Genomic DNA, 18,574 nt, shown 5'->3' on the forward strand with positions numbered 1-18,574 from the left:
GACTTATAGGCCATGCAATGGACCACTGGGAAATGAAGTTTGCATATTGCCTCTTCAGAGAGGAAGAGGCCTTAATTTTTAGTGCCACCTGTTTGAGGTAGCAATACTACAAAGTCAATATCCACCCTTTAACGAGTTGTGCCATATGATTTCAGATTAAAGTCAAATCAGACTATGAATTTACAGACCTGTGTTTTGGCGTGTTGCCTCAATGCAAAGCATGAGATTTGATTTCACTGAATAAGAGGCCTCTGAATGGTGTATAATGATTTAGGTGTCTCCTTGTAGAGAGTATCAAGCTTAACAAGTTTGGTTAAGGAGACTTATAGGCCATGCAATGCTTCTCTGTGAAATTAAATAGCAACTGCCCTAAAAAACTGTCCCATTAGTTAACCCCTTTAGCGAACCCCTTAAAAAATAAAAAACGAAGCAAAAAATAATGCTTTATTATCATACCGCCAAACAAAAAGTGCAATAACGCGCGATAAAAAAGACTGATATAAATATCCATGGTACTGCTGAAAACGTCATCTTGTCCCGCAAAAAACGAGCCGCCATACAGCATCATCAGTGAAAAAATAAAAAAGTTATAGCTCGCAGAATAAAGCGATGCAAAAATAATTATTTTTCATATAAAATTGTTTTTATTGCATAAATGCACCTAAACATAAAAAAGACCTAAATGAGGTATCGCTGTAACCGTACTGACCCGAAGAATAAAAGCGCTTTATCAATTTTACCGCACACGGAACGGTGTAAACACACCCCCAAAAGAAATTCATGAAACGCTGGTTTTTGTTCATTCTGTGTCCCAAAAATCGGAATAAAAAGCGATCAAAAAATGTCACGTGCCTGAACATGATACCAATAAAAACGTCAACTCGTCCCACAAAAAATAAGACCTCACATGACTCGGTGGGTCAAAATATGGAAAAATTATAGCTCTCAATATGTGATGATGCAAAAACTATTTTTACAATAAAAAGCGTCTTTTAGCGTGTGACAGCTGCCAAACATAAAAACCGCCATAAATAGTAAATCAAACCCCCCCGTTATCACCCCCTTAGGCAGGTTTAACATTTGCGTTTTTTTTCGCGGTAATTTAGCGCTAAATAGCGCATGCGTTTTTTTTTCCTATACTTTGCATGGGATGCGCTTGTGTGCGCATACACATGCGTTTGTACGCGTTTTACCGCGCATGCGTTTTTTTGCGGTATGCGCTCGGGCGCACAAAATGCAACTTGTTGCATTTTTTGTGCGTCCGATTTGCCTCAAAAAAACGCATGCGCGCGCAATGCGTTTTTTTACAGCAAGACACCCATTATAAGTCTATGGTGAGCATATGTGCGCATTGGCATGCTTATGTATGCGTTTTTTTGCACATGCGTTTTTTTTTTTACCATTAGTTTAGACAATGGAATTTAGGGGTTTGGGTAAAGTTAGGGTTAGTTAAGGGGGTTTAGGGTTAGGGTTAGGGTCAGGGTTAGGGTTAAGTATGGTTTGGTTAAGGGTTAGGGTCAGGGTTAGGTTTAGGGTTAGGGTTAAGTATGGTTTGGTTAAGGGTTAGGGTTAGGGTCAGGGTTAGGGTTAAGTATGGTTTGGTTAAGGGTTAGGGTCAGGGTTAGGGTCAGGGTTAGGGTTAGTAAAGTCATGGTTTGGGTTAGTGTGAGTGGCCACCTAATGTTGGAAAAAAACGCAAACGCGGTAAAAACGCACTAAAAACGCATACAAATGCTTAAAAACGCTGCGTTTTTTTCATGCATGCTCATAAAAATGCTTGAAAAAAACGCAGCAGTTGTATGCTTTTGTATGCGTTTTTCAATGCGTTTTTTTGCGGGAAAAACGCGCTGCAAAAAAAGCAAGTGTGAAACAGGCCTTAGTTAGGGAAAAATAATAAAATTAAAAAAATGTATTTATATCCATTTTCCCATTAGGGCTAGGGTTAGGGCTGAGATTAGCGTTAGGGTTAGGGCTGAGATTAGGGCTAGGGTTGTGTTGGGGTTAGGGTTGGAGTTAGAATTGGGGGTTTCCACTGTTTGGGCACATCAGGTGCTCTCCAAATGCAACATGGCGTCTGATCTCAATTCCAGCCAATTCTGCGTTGAAAAAGTCAAATGGTGCTCCTTCCCTTCCAAGCTCTGCCATGCGCCCAAACAGTGTTTTACCCCCACATATAGGGTATCAGCCTACTCAGGACAAATTGCAAAACAACTTTTGGGGTCCAATTTCTCCTGTTACCCTTAGGAAAATAAAAAATTGGGGGCAAAAATATCATTTTTGTGGAAAAAAAATATGATTTTTTTATTTTCACGCATGGGCGTTATAAACTTCTGTGAAGCACTTGGGGGTTCAAAGTGCTCACCACACATCTAGATAAGTTCTGTGGGGGGTCTAGTTTCCAAAATGGGGTCACTTGTGGGGGGTTTCCACTGTTTAGGCACATCAGGGGCTCTCCAAACGCACATGACACCCACAGACCATTCCATCAAAGTCTGCATTCCAAAACGTCACTACTTCACTTCCGAGCCCCGACGTGTACCCATACAGTCGTTTTCTCCCACATATGGGGTATCAGCATACTCAGGACAAATTGGGCAATAACTTTTAAGGTCCTGTTACCCTTGGAAAAGTAAGAATTAAGGGTGAAAAGATCATTTTTGTGGAAAAAATATGATTTTTTAATTGTACGGCTGTACGTTATAAACTTCTGTGAAGCCATTGGGGGTTCAAAGTTCTCACCACATATCTAGATAAGTTCCGTGGGGGGGTCTAGTTTCCAGAATGGTGTCATTTGTGGGGGGGTTTCCACTGTTTTGGTACATCAGGGGCTTTCCAAAGGCGACGTGGTGTCCGATCTCAATTCCAGCCCAAAAAAGTCAAATGGCGCTGCTTCCCTTCCGAGCTCTGCCATGCGCCCAAATAGTCGTTTACACCCACATATGGGGTATCAGCATACTCAAGACAAATTGCACAATAACTTTTATGGTCCTGTTACCCTTGGGAAAATAAAATTGGGGGTGAAAAGATCATTTTTGTGGAAAAAATATGATTTTTTAATTGTACCGCTGTATGTTATATACTTCTGTGAAGCCCTTGTGCGTTCAAAGTTCTCACCACATATCTAGATAAGTTCCTTGGGGGGGTCTAGTTTCCAAAATGGGGTCACTTGTGAGGGGTTTCCACTGTTTAGGTACATCAGGGGCTCTCCAAACTTGACATGGCGTCCGATCTGAATTCCAGCCAATTTTGCATTGAAAAAGTCAAACGGCGCTCCTTCCCTTCCGAGCTCTGCCATGCGCCGAAACAGTGGTTCCCCCCACATATCAGGTATCAGCGTACTCAGGACAAACTGCACAATAACTTTTCCAGTCCAATTTCTCCTTTTACCCTTGGTAAAATGAAAAAAATTGAACCTGAAGTGTTTTTTTTTGTGAAAAAAAGTTAAATGTTCATTTTTTTTTTTAAATATTAAAAAAATTCCTGTGAAGCAACTGAAGGGTTAATAAACTTCTTGAATCTTGTTTTGAGCACCTTGAGGGGTGCAGTTTTTAGAATGGTGTCACTTTTGGGTATTTTCTATCATATAGACCCCTCAAAGTGGCTTCAAATGTGATGTGGTCCGTAAAAATAAAATGGTGTTGCAAAAATGAGAAACTTTTAACCCTTATAACTTCCTAACAAAAAAAATTTTGGTTACAAAATTGTGCTAATGTAAAGTAAACATGTGGGAAATGTTACTTATTCAGTTTTTTGTATGCCGTATCTCTGTGATTTAAGGGCATAAAAATTCAAAGTTGGAAAATTGCGAAATTTTCAAACTTTTCGCCAAATTTCCGTTTTTTTCACAAATAAACGCAAGTTATTTGAATGAAATTTTACCACTAGCATGAAGTACAATATGTCACGAGAAAACAATGTCAGAATCACCGGGATCCATGGAAGCGTTTCAGAGTTATAACCTCATAAAGGGACAGTGGTCAGAATTGTAAAAATTGGCCCGGTCATGAACGTGCAAACCACCCTTGGGGGTTAAGGGGTTAAAAGAATATTACAATAATTCAAAAAAATTTAAATCGCCTTCCATTTCCAAATAAAAAAATAAAGAAATAAAAAAACATATTTGGTATTGTCTTGTCTGTAAAAGTCCAATCTATCATTAAATTAATGAACATGATTACCCAAAAAAATGTAAAAAAAAAAATTGTAAAAAATGGCGACATAAACCAAATCTGTTCTGAAATTTTTTTAACCTCTAAAATATAAAAAAAACCTTTCAGGTTTGGTATCGCCGTAATCGTACTGACCTGAAGAATCACATATGCTGCCAGGTTTTTACTGCAGAATAAATGGCGTTAAAAAGGAAATTTATTTATTTTTTTTTTTTATTTCACGCAACTTGGAATTTTTCTACTTTTTTCAGTACATGGAATGATAAAACGAATGGTGTAATTCAAAACTACAAGTCGTAACCAAGCTAAACGAGCCCTTATAATGCAGTTATGCAGTTGCAAAAATTAAGAAAAGAATGTTTATGACTTTTGGAAGAAGGGGAAGAGAAAACTAAGGCATGAAAAATAAAAAAAAAAATAAAAAGGTTGACTTATCCTTAGGAAATGTCATCAGTATCCACTGATCAACTGATTGAAGGAAGCGTTGCGCAATAGAAGTGGTACAGCGCCATACGTTGAGTAGTGGCCACGAGTGGTACTGCAGCTTTCTCCCATACAAATTAATTAGAATTATTTTTGGACTTTTTTTTTTTAATTGTTCACTTCCGAAAGAAGGATATAAATCTGTCCTGGTGGTCGTTTGGTGCGGGGCTCGTTATTCTACAGGTATCAGAGATCAGAGCCGTGTCTTGTAACGTGCCGTACATCTGGAGCTTCCAGGGATGCCGCTGACCGGTGTTGCCCGATGGTCATCACTGGTGGCGTCTACCCAGCGTTGCGTCCAGTTGGATCATCTAAGTGTTTCTTAAAAAGCAGCTTAGAGCCGGATTATTTTGCTGCTTGGCAGGAGCATCTGATGTCTGCACCGCAGTGGTGAAATAATATGATTATCTGGCATTAGGACGGCAGCCACAAGCAGGACAACCTCTCTAAATCACGAAAATTGATGCTTGCTTCTGGTGTTGAATATAGAGTAAAGTCAAAAAATGCAGTAAGTAATTTGTAATCTGGGGAACGTGGTTGTGCCAAAGTAAATGAAGGCTCCTCGCAGCTATAAAAATTCTTAAGTGCTTACCATAGAGTTTGCACTGCTCCATCATTCATACGTGTGAGCCTAGAAATCCTCTGTCCTGAAATGACTCAATACCAGCGCGAGAAAAGTGTAGCCAGAGCTCCACCAGGTAATATATACATATACCTAGCGTGCTGTGTGCTGAGAAGAAGATAAATACTGTTCATAGAATATGTTAATTAATTCTTCTAACTAGTTTCATCCATAGGCAAAATTATTCAATCAAAGAAATGACAACAGCAGGAGAAGAGGAGTTTGTTCTTGTGATGAGCAGTGACCTGTCCAATCTTGTCATGTCGGTGTGTGAGATAGGAGAGGAACAGTGTTAAGCTGGTCATACACATAAGATAGCTGTCAAACGAGCTCTCTCTCCTGACTCTCGACACCTTCGTCAAGGATTCATCTCCCCTAAAAAAAGGTAGTGTTGAAATTTGAACTACCTGATCCTTCCCATCAGATAATTTTTTTTTGGAGTGTTGGGAACCCCCCACCACCCCCAATCCATACACGTCAGATGGTCAGAAGGTCCTGGGACAGGTATGGCTGACTTTCATCTGAGTATGGCAGCCTTTACGCTAACATAGACCACATTGATAGATTATGGGTTTAAGCAGAAGAAGACAATGTTGAATTTGTTGGGAGCAGTGACCTTTCCACTTAAAGGATGTAATTACGGTATGTTATTGAAGATAAAAGACTGAACGCGACCAATACAATGTCATAAAGCAGTTGAAAATATCCACACTAATAAATCGTGGGAATTAATGACAACAGCAGAAAAAGTGTGTTGCTTTTGTTGGAAGCAGTAACCCCTCCACTGATGATAGTATGTTAATGGAAACATATAACTGGAAGGGTCATACAGTGTCTTTGTGGATATAGGTAGGATATATACCACACTGATAGATCATGGAAATTATGACAACAGCAGAGAAAAAAAGTGTGTTTTATTTTGAGGGAGGCAGTGACCTGCCACCTATGGCAATAAATGGCTGGACGGATCCAATACAGGATCACAATGTACACTAGATAGACACATTTCATTCTGTCAGTGTGAGTACACAGACAGCTTCCTAAATAAGATATGAGTCCATTCACAGCCCCAAATATACAGTGTGAGCCCCCACATAGCCCCAATTCGAATCCCACCAAGGACAACATCTGCAAGGAGTTTGTATGTTCTCCCCGTGTTTGCGTGGGTTTCCTCCGGGTACTCCGGTTTCCTCCCACATTCCAAAGACATACTGATAGGAAATTTAGATTGTGAGTCCCATGGGGGACAGTGATGATAATGTGTGCAAACATAGCCTGGAGCAGGCCGTTCCCTCGTCCACCAATGTATTCTTTGCTGTCTGTATTCAGAGGATGGCTGTGGTATGAGGACGTGGGTGGAAGTGGGTGTCATGGTGCGGCCCATGGACCACTGTTTTTAGTTGTCTTGCTCCACTACGTGAACTGGAGGTTTGGCTAGAGGGTTGGATGTAGCCCATGGGCCTGGGAAAAGTGTGGCCCATGGGCCACTTGGAGCTCTCTGGCTGTTCCAGTTCAGCCCATGATCTGCACTTTGCCCAGGTCCGAAATAGATTAATAAAATTTCCATCAACTATCAGTTATAGATGGTGGAAATTATAACAGCTGTAGGAAAGAAGTTTGTTGATTTTGTTGCAGGCAGTGACCTTTCTACTCATATGATTATATTAATGAGGATATAAAGCAAGATCAGACTGACATATAATGACATAAAATGTGGAGATACATTTCACACTGATATATTATGAGAAATATGATAGCAGCATAAAAAGTGTATTTATTTTGTGGGAGGCAGTGACTTGTTTACTCATGCGATTTTTACTACGAAGGTTACTGCTAAGGTCACAGAGCTGGATAAACAAAATACTATGTCAAGAAGTAAAATGGATCAATATAATTTCCATCAACTATCCTAAGATGGAAAATATTACAGCAGCAGGAAAGAAATGTGTTGATTTTGTCAGGGGCAGTGACCTTTCCACCTATATGATTATGTTAATGAGGATATAAGGCAGAATGGTACAGAGATGACAGTATAACGTAAATGGATATAGACCACAATAGAAGGTTCTTAGAATGGTGACAGCAGCAAGAGAGGAGTGTGTTGGGCTTGCAGGAGGCAGTGACCGGTCCACTCATGTTATTTTTGTGGGAACAGTGCTGCATGTTAAAAAGTGGCGGCAAAAAAAAAAGGAAAAGGAGTCAGATACCCTGTAGCCACATAAATGCTGGATTGATTATGGGAACAGTAGTTTGACGTTCTTTTAGGGCCCTGTCTACATGCCACCATTTTGAATTACTAAGGCTATGACAGGATTTACTTTGCTTTCCTTTTTTTTCGGGAGGGGAGGTGGAGGGACAGTATGCAACTGTATAAAGATGTTTTTGCAGAATATCTCCAATTGCTTGCCACATATGTGCATTCGAAGGAGGAAACTGTTCCGTCACCATGAGCTTTAAAATTCTTCACATTTTTCCATATTCCACAAATCTTGAAGCCATGTATGTAGCAAGTGTAAGACACAAGAGACGATTGAAGCTCTGCTGCAAACCAAGAACTTATAAATCATCCTTATCCTCCACATTTTCCAGCAGCCGTATGATATTTTTGGATCTTAAGGGGGTTTGGAAGTTATCGGTCATTTCTCCTGTAGACCTTATCTTACTCTAAGAGTAATGACTTGGAAGAATCAATTTTCTATGTAATATTCACCATAAGTGATACGTCCTGGATGAACCCACTTTTCCCAATTATTTTCATAGACACCCACTATTTGGCCGTAACGTTCCCCTGTCCAGTGGATCGGGATTTATCATCTCGGATATGGGATTAATTGTAACCAACGCTCATGTGGTGACGAGCAGTAACGCTGTCTCTGGGCGACAGCACCTAAAAGTGCAACTCCACAATGGCGACACCTACGAGGCAACAATCAAAGATATCGATAAAAAGTCAGATATTGCCACAATCAAGATTTACTCAAAAGTAAGTATGTAAAGTCTTATCATTGAGAGTGTCAAATATGCTAATTAAAGGTGTCATCTGCTCCCCGATCTTCCCAGCATGTCAAAGCTTTGGTGCTCTAGTTGGCCGTTTGTCTGTGAACCCATGACCAGAAGGGGCAAATAGCCCTTTTCTCAGTTCAAAACTTTTTTAAACCAACTCTTTCAACGGTCCAATGCAGCACCCTCACCCTGTATATAAATGCCCCACTTGCCCAATGGCAAATGCCCATTTAGCCCCCCTCTAACTGAGCCTTGCTTAAATCATATTCTGAAGAAATGCCATAAATACCCACCTCTAGGATCCTCACCTATAGGAAGAATAGCGGGACACCAGATTGCCGGGCAATTGTGCTCTTGGTATATTTCAGTTTACTAGTGGCTAAGCTTATGGAGACCGCCATTGTCCTGGAGGTGGGATCTGTACATATTAGCCATTTATCCAAAATATATTCTCTAAACCCCTGAGGAAATTTCTGACTAGCTGTTATAATGGCTGACAAGGAACCCGTGACCAGTAGCGAAAATCACTCTCAGTCTGCCACTAGTTCGGATGGAAAGTCTCCGGGCAGCTTTAGACTAGACAGTGGAAGTAAATCAGTCACTCGTACGTGTATTTTTCTGTTTCTTGTTATGGTAAGTCGGCTTACTGAGGCTTTAAGAACTTCCTTTGGTATTTATAGGCGGCATAAACCAAAATGTAGTAAAGTAAATACAGCCCTCTGGGCAAAAACAGGAAAACAGCAAAATGGTGGCAGGAAACACAATCCTGAGAGTGGGTTCCTCCCGCTCACTGCTAGCAGAACACACATGGTTCGGGTTTTAGCATACAACACAGGCACAATTACTTTCATGGAGCGCTTCCTCTCCAGGCACACTGAACACTACAGCCTTTGGAAGGCAGCTACTTAAGCCCCAGACCATGTGACTCCTCCATCATGTGACTGATCACATGACTGTGACATCACACAGGTCCTGTCAGGACACGGCGGTGACGGCTCTGCAGGTGGAGATAAGGTGGACATCTTCCCACCTGCTCTATAGATGTCCACATAAAACCAGCCCATTATGCAACTTTAACTTAAGCCTCAACACTTTAGTGTGCCGGAGGAAAATACTCTGGCCTTATATCACTGACACCATTAAGCGTAGTGACACATATCTCCCCTCCAGTACTTTACCAGTTACTTTCACATTGTATATAACTTTTGCTTTTTCCTTTTGTCTAGAAAAAGTTACCAGTCTTGTTGTTGGGACATTCGGCGGATCTCAGACCTGGAGAATTTGTGGTGGCTATCGGAAGTCCTTTCGCCCTACAGAACACTGTGACAACGGGAATCGTCAGCACGGCTCAGAGAGACGGAAGAGAACTCGGCCTGAGAGACTCCGATATGGACTATGTGCAGACAGACGCCATCATTAACGTAAGTCTACATCTTCATTTCTAGATTGATGACGTTTTTCAGGATTTTGACCCCAGTAGCCACTGTTTGGTGTACTATGATATAGGGGTGACGAACAATTCAGGAGTCTATGGCCATGTTCCCATGTAGCAAAATGACATTGCAACATCAGATCTAATGATTTCCTACCTGCAAACTCCTGAGACTGTTACGGGTAGGCTCAGACCAACATATAAAATAATCATTGTTTAATCCAGGAAAGTGGGATGATTTTCTTTTTTTGTAAGCATTTTTGAGATTCCCAATCAGTCCCAATTTTATGACATGTCTAAGACGCATGGTTCACAATTTCTTTTTTTTTTCTACCATAGTCTTCATATTTTTAACAGTAAAATATCTTTTTTTTTCAGTATGGAAATTCTGGAGGTCCTCTGGTGAACTTGGTAAGTATTATATCTTCATGTTTTTGCATCTATGACAGATAAAGAAGCTGTAGGAATATAGACCAAATGAGCCTTTGGACCTCCTTAGGCTTCAGGGCCCAGGTGCGACCTTCACCACTGCACCCTTTATAGATATGTCCAGAGTGACCAGCCACCAGGAGGTGTAACTTGAAGCTCTTCAGCCCCTATGCAAAACGTGAAACATGACCTTAAATCCTAAACACCTTGATCGGGCAGTCGGAGCATTTGGGTCCCTCAGGTTGTAGTGTTTGGATTTGGCAGTAATTTTTTGCAATGATTCTTCTTTTATCCAATATGACCAATCATTTTTATACCATTTTTAAGTTGAGGGTGATTATAATAGGGTTGTAACGTGGCGGGGCGTTCGCTGTGGTATTCGTCTTAAATGCCCATGCTCGCTACATGAAAATGGGTGTCATGGCTGGGTGTGTGAACTTGTATTCGTTTGGTGATATGCCTCTGCAGCTCACATGGTGCCGCTATATTCGGCTGGCCAGGAGCAGGAGTTAAGTGAGGGAGACCACTGTTCAAAAATAAACTTCTTTTTGATGAACTGTAAAGTGCTGCGGAATATGTTTGAGCTATATAAATACAAATTATTATTATGAACAGTAACTGAACAAGAACCATACACAACGGATAATACATATACACCTTCAAGGACGTTTTCTTTAGCAATATGCAACATTACACACCTTTCCTTCCTCTGCTCTTCTCAGTGCCTCTCTCTACTAGTACAGCCTGGCAAACTGTCATGGGAGCTTCCATCTTCCTCAACAACATCACCTCAGTCCAGTCCGGAATTGCCTCAGACTCCATCCTGTAGTATTGCGTCCTTCTCTCCATAGGAGAGTTTATGTGCCAGTATGGCGACTGCTTACTTCCTTTATTACCGACATACTTCCTTTAGTATCTGCCACGCGGTGCGTATTCCATTCTTCTCGTTTTCCGTTCCCTTTTCCGTATGAAAACTATGTACTGTACGAAAGGGCTTCCTGTCCCAGGCCTCAAAATTCTTTTTTTCTTTCTCCCTCTGTTCGGCCTCCTGACTCCGATTCGGCTTGTTTCCACTTCTCTCCTCAGACTTTTACTATCTGCTCCTCACATCCACCTCATTCCATACAAACACCCATTACATGCAGATCTGCCAGGCTTCAAACCTAAGGTCTAATACTGCTCAAAGCTGGACCCTATCTAAATAATTACCAGGGAGTTGTATCCTTTATTCCCATGCAGCTCCTCCCAACCTAGGCTAGTCCCAACTCTTATCTATACCTACTTACTTCCTGTTGCTGGGTAGAATTCAGCTGAATCAGCATTTCACTGCATAACGATGTAAATCACTAAGCATGCGATACGGTAAATATGCAAAACCACAAAATGCATTATTTCTGCACAGATTCTTCAAGTGATATCCACAACATCTCCACTTCCCTACAGGGTCAGTGGTTCTCATATTACCAGAATCAATAGTCCTCCATACATAATAGTTAGCTTTTTGGTGAACGATCTCTCATCTGACACTTTTGTCATCAGGAAGAAATGGCTATAAGCCACTGCAATCCAACGTGCTAGATCCTTCTCTTCTCCAATATAGGAGAGTATGGAGGACCCCACATACATTATACTGTTGGCCGATAACACCAATATCGTTACGGTTCGGTCAACTTCAGTTTGGAGGTCCCAACTTTCTTCCAAGACATGTTCTGACTGGTTCCTATGAGGCCCAGTGACCCTATGATACTCCAAACTACCAGGGAAGAGGCAAGCAGATGAACCTCCTTTAGACTCAGATTTTCGGGATTATATTGGAATATTTTTAAATCAAGTTTGATATAATTTATTGAAATTTGGCTCATGCTTTGGTACTTTACACTTCCCTAAGCGAGCAAAATTCCAATTTCAAAGCAAATCTGGGAAACCTTTGGTTTTATTTTTCTAGAAATACAGTTACACAGTCCTGGACTAAATAAAGTACATCTGTGCCAAATCCGATGTGGTGATCATCTAGATATAAAACTCCTAGGAATTAAATTAAAAGACAACATAAAATCAGTGCAAACCTTCTAATTGTAGTCGTATTATGTTGCTTCATCAAGGACGGAGAAGTGATTGGAATCAATACCCTGAAAGTGGCCGCTGGAATCTCATTTGCAATCCCATCCGATCGCATCACCAAGTTCATGACCGACTTTCACGACAAGAAAATTAAAGGTAAGAAAATTAAAGGTAAGAAAAAAAGAGAGAGCGATGGAAAAATAGAAAATGATTTTAAGTGAATCTCCATCTTTTCTTATCACTTACTTTTAGGCCCCTGGTTTCTCATTATTTCTTAATATATCTTTTAAGTGTAACCATCATTTATTTATTTGGAAATCAATAGTACACGTGAAAATAGAAATCTTTGTAATCTCATTAGAAAAATCCACTTCTTTCTCCTCCTGGACTGATCATCCATTCTGATTATTCTCAATTCACTGGTAAAATGTGTCTTCCGTGAAGACACATTTCCCCATTATGAAATAGGAGGACATTTGGTGCTCATAAAGTTCTATGGAGAACTGCAGCAGGAGAATTTGCAGCAGAACGTTTGTGTCTTCCTCTAGCTCCTCCCCTCTCCATAGTATTTTAAAAGCACCAGCTGTCATCTCCTATCTCAGGAATGGGGGAATCTGTCTTCACTTAATACACAGTTTAGGGATTTTACCTCCGAATTGAGAGTGAAAGAAGTGAAAGATCAGTCCAAGAGGAGAAAGTAGCAGATTTCTCTGATAAGATATATTATGAAAGAACTTGCCCATGTTTATTTTCTTAATTTATTAGATTTTTTTTTAACAGATTGGAAGAAGTATATTTGTTTTTTTTTCTTTTAATAGGCTATTAAACATAATTTTAAAATAATTGTAGTCCCTAATCTTGGAGCTCTTCCATCACTGCTACACGTCACTGCACTACATCTGTATTTCTGCGCATTATCATTTTAAACAGGAACTGTTCCTTTAATTTTTTTCCCCAATAAATCAATGCAATGGATCATATGAAAATAAGAAATGTTTGTAATATATCTTATCAGAGCAGACGCTCTCTGAATTGTTATAATATGTGAACATTAAACATGTGAAATTGGTACTGAAAAATGTTCAAAAATGAAGGTACTTAGCGCACAAATTGGCAATTTCATGAGCGCCCAACAGCATACGCCACGGTTTACCTCTTTGTTGTGACCCTAATCATGTGATGCCTTTCCTGGGCTGAAAGCCTGCAATTTTAAGGACAGGTAGGATCCAGCTCTAATTAATTAGTAACATAGTTAGCAAGGCCGAAAAAAGACATTTGTCCATCCAGTTCAGCCTATATTCCATCAGAGTAAATCCCCAGATCTACAAACTTCTAGAGAACCTAATAGCTGTAAGATACAATATTGTTACGTTCCAGGACTTTCTTGATTCGCCATTCTTGTTTTGTTAAGAGTGGCTGGTGGGCTCTTACGAATTGGACAATTTGTGCGCTATGTACCTTAATATTTAACATATTTTCTATAGCAGTAATTAAGTTTCAATTTGACTTGCATATTATAGCTCTTTCTTAGCTTTATTGACTTGGTTGTCTCAGCCCGCACCTGTTCACACTGTTCTGTTAATAGGTGCTGGTCAGTCTTTTTGATATTCATAGTACACTCATATACAGGAAAACAATGATGGCAAACACAGAGGTTCCTTGGCGGCCATGAGAACTCCATCCACACCTGACCAATCCACTGTGGGTGGTCTAATCATAGCAAGGTTCTAGCTGTATAACATAGGCACTCACTTAAAGAGATTGATTCCGTCAATAAATTACTGCCCACAGGCAAAGTTACATGTAAAAAGAAACAAACCAAGTATTGCTTACCATCCCCTGGTCCAATGTGGTGTCCCCTCCACTACCGCAGTCTCTGGAGTTTGGATGCAGCAATGACATCACTTTGACGTTACTGCTACCAATGACTAAGCTCAGCGGATCCCGTAGTCTATATCAGCTTAGCCACTGAGCTCAGTGATTGGCAGCTCTATCGATATGACATCACCACTGCAGACAAGCGTCAAGACTCAGCAGCCGGCCCTGGTGATGGTAAACTACCTAAAGTGAACATTTCACCACCGGTTAGGGATCATTAATGTACGTATGTACCAGAATTGAAATATAAATATATATATATATTTATTTTATTTTTTTTGCTGACATGATACATGAAGTAGATCTCCATTTTTTTTTTTTTTAACATGTTACTGAGCCAATGGGATTAAAGTTTGTTGAAATGGGACCATCCCTATAAGGCCGGTTTCACACTAGCGCATTTTCAACGCGCGCACGGCCGGGGGTAGCTCCGCCCCCGATCCGGCTCTCTGCCCGGCGTGCCCGCCCCTTCCTTGTAGCGCCGCCTCCTAGCGGACAGCGGCGCCTGCGATCGGCGCACCCTATCTTTAGCATAGGGTGCGCCGATCGTGCGCAGGCCGTGCGCTAGTTGCGCTTTGACCTGCGCTGCGCACTTTTGACGGTGCGCCGTGCGCGCCAAAATCAAACTTTTCGGATTTTGGCGCGCACGGCGCACCGTCAAAAGTGCGCAGCGCAGGTCAAAGCGCAACTAGCGCACGGCCTGCGCACGATCGGCACACCCTATGCTAAAGATAGGGTGCGCCGATCGCAGGCGCCGCTGTCCGCTAGGAGGCGGCGCTACAAGGAAGGGGCGGGCACGCCGGGCAGAGAGCCGGCTCGGGGGCGGAGCTACCCCCGGCTGTGCGCGCGTTGAAAATGCGCTAGTGTGAAACCGGCCTAATACATTGGTACCCAACATGTGACTTGCATGTCAATAAGGGGTTAATGTTACGTCTGTGGAAGGGATAGGGAGCTCTGGTTTTTATGGGGGCTTCAACCGCTATAGAAAATTTAAAAAAGAAAAATGAACTAATACAGGATTTTGGATTACATACTGTAGATTAAAAAAAGATATATAAATGGTATCTAGAATGGACACTTACCTTTAAAGGGGTTGTCCACTACTCGGATAACCCCTTCTAAAACACTAGGATTGAGGGGAGGAGGGTTGAATGTTGTCATTTTATTAATGTGTGTTAAAAGTTGTAATGTTTGATACTATTACTTTTCCTGTTTAATTAAAATTTATTGAACAATAAAAGACTAGGTTTGCCCAAATAAAATAATAACACTTCTATTTGTCTCTGGTGCTGGCGCCATTCTAGCGATGTGAGCGCTGACTCTCCCAGGGATTGCATGACATTGTTGTGTCACGCAACCTCTGCGGCTAAACAGCACTGGCTTCACTCTCCTCTTCTACAGATGTAATTCATATCCGGAGGAAGTGAGAGCTGTGGCTATTCTCTGACTTCATCCCGACGTCTTGGTCTGTCCAAAAGAGGAGATGGTGAAGCCAGCGCTTATTGGCCACTGGGGTTGTGTGACATAATATCATGTGATTCCCAGGACAGCCAGTGCCAGCACCGGAGATGAATATAGGTGTAATTATTTCACTGGGGGGAAACATAGGGATTGAGATGGAGTTGTCGGAGTAGTGGACAACCCGTTTACAAGAACGAGTTTTTATTTCGGATTTGGTTGTAAAAACGCACTATAGATTCTATAAAAATAAAAGTATTGCACAAACACGCGAGGTTTATGAAGCTCATATGCAACATAGTACAAGGCAGGGTCTGCATTGAAAATCCGTCCCTTGATATTCTGTAGCTTTCCCTCACTTTCCTATATTGATCTATATAATTTCTGAGGCGAGAAGTCTGAAGGGTGAAAGATTATTTTTTTTAATACATTCCAAACTGATCCGACTGTGACTGTCCTGACAATGTTTGTTTCTTCAGACGGAAAGAAGCGTTTCATAGGGATAAAGATGCTGACTATAACTCCTGCGTAAGTATCACAGACTTGTATTCTTGCCAAAAACATTTTTTTATGATCTGCTAAGGAAAAGTTCTAGCTGTGGAGCCTGAAATTATTACAAAAACTCATTTCTGGCCCGAGCCTGCGTATGCAAACTCCGAGGACTGAAAGGTTTTGGCAGCGAACATGAACCGAGTTTCACTTGTTGCATATAAAGTTTGTACGTAGAATCTGAAAATATTTAGATAGGAGTAAAATCGACTTATTTTTATCACCACAGAGATGAAGAAAGGATTTAAAGGGGGTTGTCCGGTCTAAGATGAAAAGTCTGCAGTCACTCAGTGTGACTGCAGACTTGTGAACCCTCCCTGTACAGACACTGCGCTGCGAGGATTCGCGGTTCTATGCCCTAGGAATGGCGGTCAGGTATGTGATCTGTGTGCTCCCGGGCAGAACCTGTCTATTGGGTGCAGCTTCAGCAGACTTTTCATTTTAGACCGCACAACCCCTTTAAGGAGGGCACAGGCATGTCCAGAATGACAAATGTTCCCATATTGGTGCTTAAATGTTTGAGAACCCTTCAGAATTCTCCATTTCTGCATAAATTTGATCAAAAATTTAATTTTATTTTCACACAAGTCCTAAAAGTAGATAAACAGAACCAAATAAAAAAATGTCAAAAATATTAAGACTTTTTTTTAATGAGGAAAATGATGCAATATCACATGTGTATGAAGGGCAAAAGTTTGTGAACCTTTGCTTGCAGCATCTGGTATAATCTCTTGTGAAGCAATATCTTCATCTAAACATTTCCGGTAATTGCGGATTAGTCCTGCACATTGGCTGGGAGAAATTTTAGCTTATTCCTCCCTACATAACAGTTTTAACTCTGTTACATTAATTGGTTTTCTCCCATTAACTGCTCCATTCAGGTCCTTCCACAACATTACTATAGGATTAAGGGCAGGACTTTGACTTGGCCATTCCAAAACTTCACCTTCATTCTTCTGTAACCATTCTTTTGTAGAACGACTTGGGTGCTTTGAGTAATTGTCTTGCTGCATGACCCACATTCTCTTGAGATGCAGCTCATGGGCAGATGTCCTGACATTTTACTTTAGAATTTGCCAAAAAAATTCAGAATTCATTGTTCCATCGATGATAGCAGCTGTTCTGGCCCAGATACCGAAAACAGGCCTAAACTATGATACACCACTGTGCTTAACAGAATTTTATGAGTTTTTTATGCTGTAATGGAGTGGTTTTCTTTCTCCAAACATAACTTCTCATTCACAGCAAAAGGCTCCATTTTGGCCTCTTCTATTCACAAAACATTGTTCCAATGAACTTCTGGCTTGTCCAGGTGATATATAGCAAACAATAGACTAGCAGCAATATTCTGTTTGGAGAGCAGTGACTTTCTCCTCACAATCCTGGCATGTACACTTTTGTTGTTTAGTTTCCTACTTATGTTGAACTCAAGAACATTAACATTAGCTAATGTGCGAGAGGCCTTTAGTTGCTTAGATGTTACCTTGGGTTCCTTTGTGACCTCGTGGACGATTAAACACTTTGTTCTTGCAGTGATCTTAGTTGGTCGACCCCTCCATTAACTGAAAACACCAGACTCTAATTTCACCTTCAAATTATCGGATAATCCTAAAGAATTCAGATTCTTTTGCCACTCGCAGACATATGATATTGCATCATTTTGCGCAATAAAAAATTACAACGTAATATTTTGGATTTGATTTTTCTTCATTTACAGTATATACTCGTGTATAAGCCGAGATTTTCAGCCCATTTTTTGGGGCTGAAAGTCCCCCTCTCGGCTTATACACGAGTCATATACCAGGGGGGTTGGGAGGGGGATCGGGGGCGTCAGAGATCATACTCACCCCCTCCTGGCTCTTCTCTGCAGCTCCCCTGCTTGCTCCATGTTCTCAGTGCCCCTGCTCTTCCTGCTTCAGCGGTCACGTGGTACCGCTCATTAAACTCATGAAGATGCGCACATTCATGACTTTAATGAGCGGTACCACGTGACCGCTGAAGCAGGAAGAGCAGCAGCACCGAGAACATGGAACAAGCAGGGACTGCACTGCAGAGACGAGCGCCAGGAGGGGTTGAGTATGAACGGGGGGAGCCATATTCACCTGTCCCCATTCCAGAGCCAGCAACGCTGATGAGCAGCGGGGAGCAGGAGGTGAGTATACAGTTTTTTTCTTTTGTAATGGAGGCAGCAGCAGCAACATGATGGGGCTGCTCACTGTCCTCATTATCTGGGGCCACTCACTGTGCAGCATTATCTGGGGCCACACACTGTGCAGCATTATCTGGGGCCACACACTGTGCAGCATTATCTGGGGCCACACACTGTGCAGCATTATCTGGGGCCACACACTGTGCAGCATTATCTGGGGCCACACACTGTGCAGCATTATCTGGGGCCACACACTGTGCAGCATTATCTGGAGCCACACACTGTGCAGCATTATCTGGGGCCACTCACTGTGCAGCATTATATGGGGCCACACACTATGC

The 18,574-nt window shown here is 41.5% G+C and overlaps 1 protein-coding gene across 1 annotated transcript in view; it reads left to right on the forward strand.

Annotated features, from left to right (window-relative positions):
• HTRA3 (HtrA serine peptidase 3) overlaps positions 1-18,574 on the forward strand; it is a 41,333-nt gene that overhangs the window by 17,548 nt on the left and 5,211 nt on the right. Inside the window, exons 3-7 of the mRNA XM_073574550.1 lie at positions 8,035-8,257; positions 9,504-9,698; positions 10,088-10,120; positions 12,241-12,355; positions 16,015-16,063. Of these exons, the coding sequence (XP_073430651.1) occupies positions 8,035-8,257; positions 9,504-9,698; positions 10,088-10,120; positions 12,241-12,355; positions 16,015-16,063 (615 nt within the window). The remainder of the gene's footprint in view (positions 1-8,034; positions 8,258-9,503; positions 9,699-10,087; positions 10,121-12,240; positions 12,356-16,014; positions 16,064-18,574) is intronic.

This window comes from Dendrobates tinctorius, unplaced genomic scaffold (genome assembly GCF_039654945.1).
Source record: "Dendrobates tinctorius isolate UK_male_01 unplaced genomic scaffold, ASM3965494v1 ptg000039l, whole genome shotgun sequence".
NCBI classification, from domain to species: Eukaryota; Metazoa; Chordata; class Amphibia; order Anura; family Dendrobatidae; genus Dendrobates; species Dendrobates tinctorius.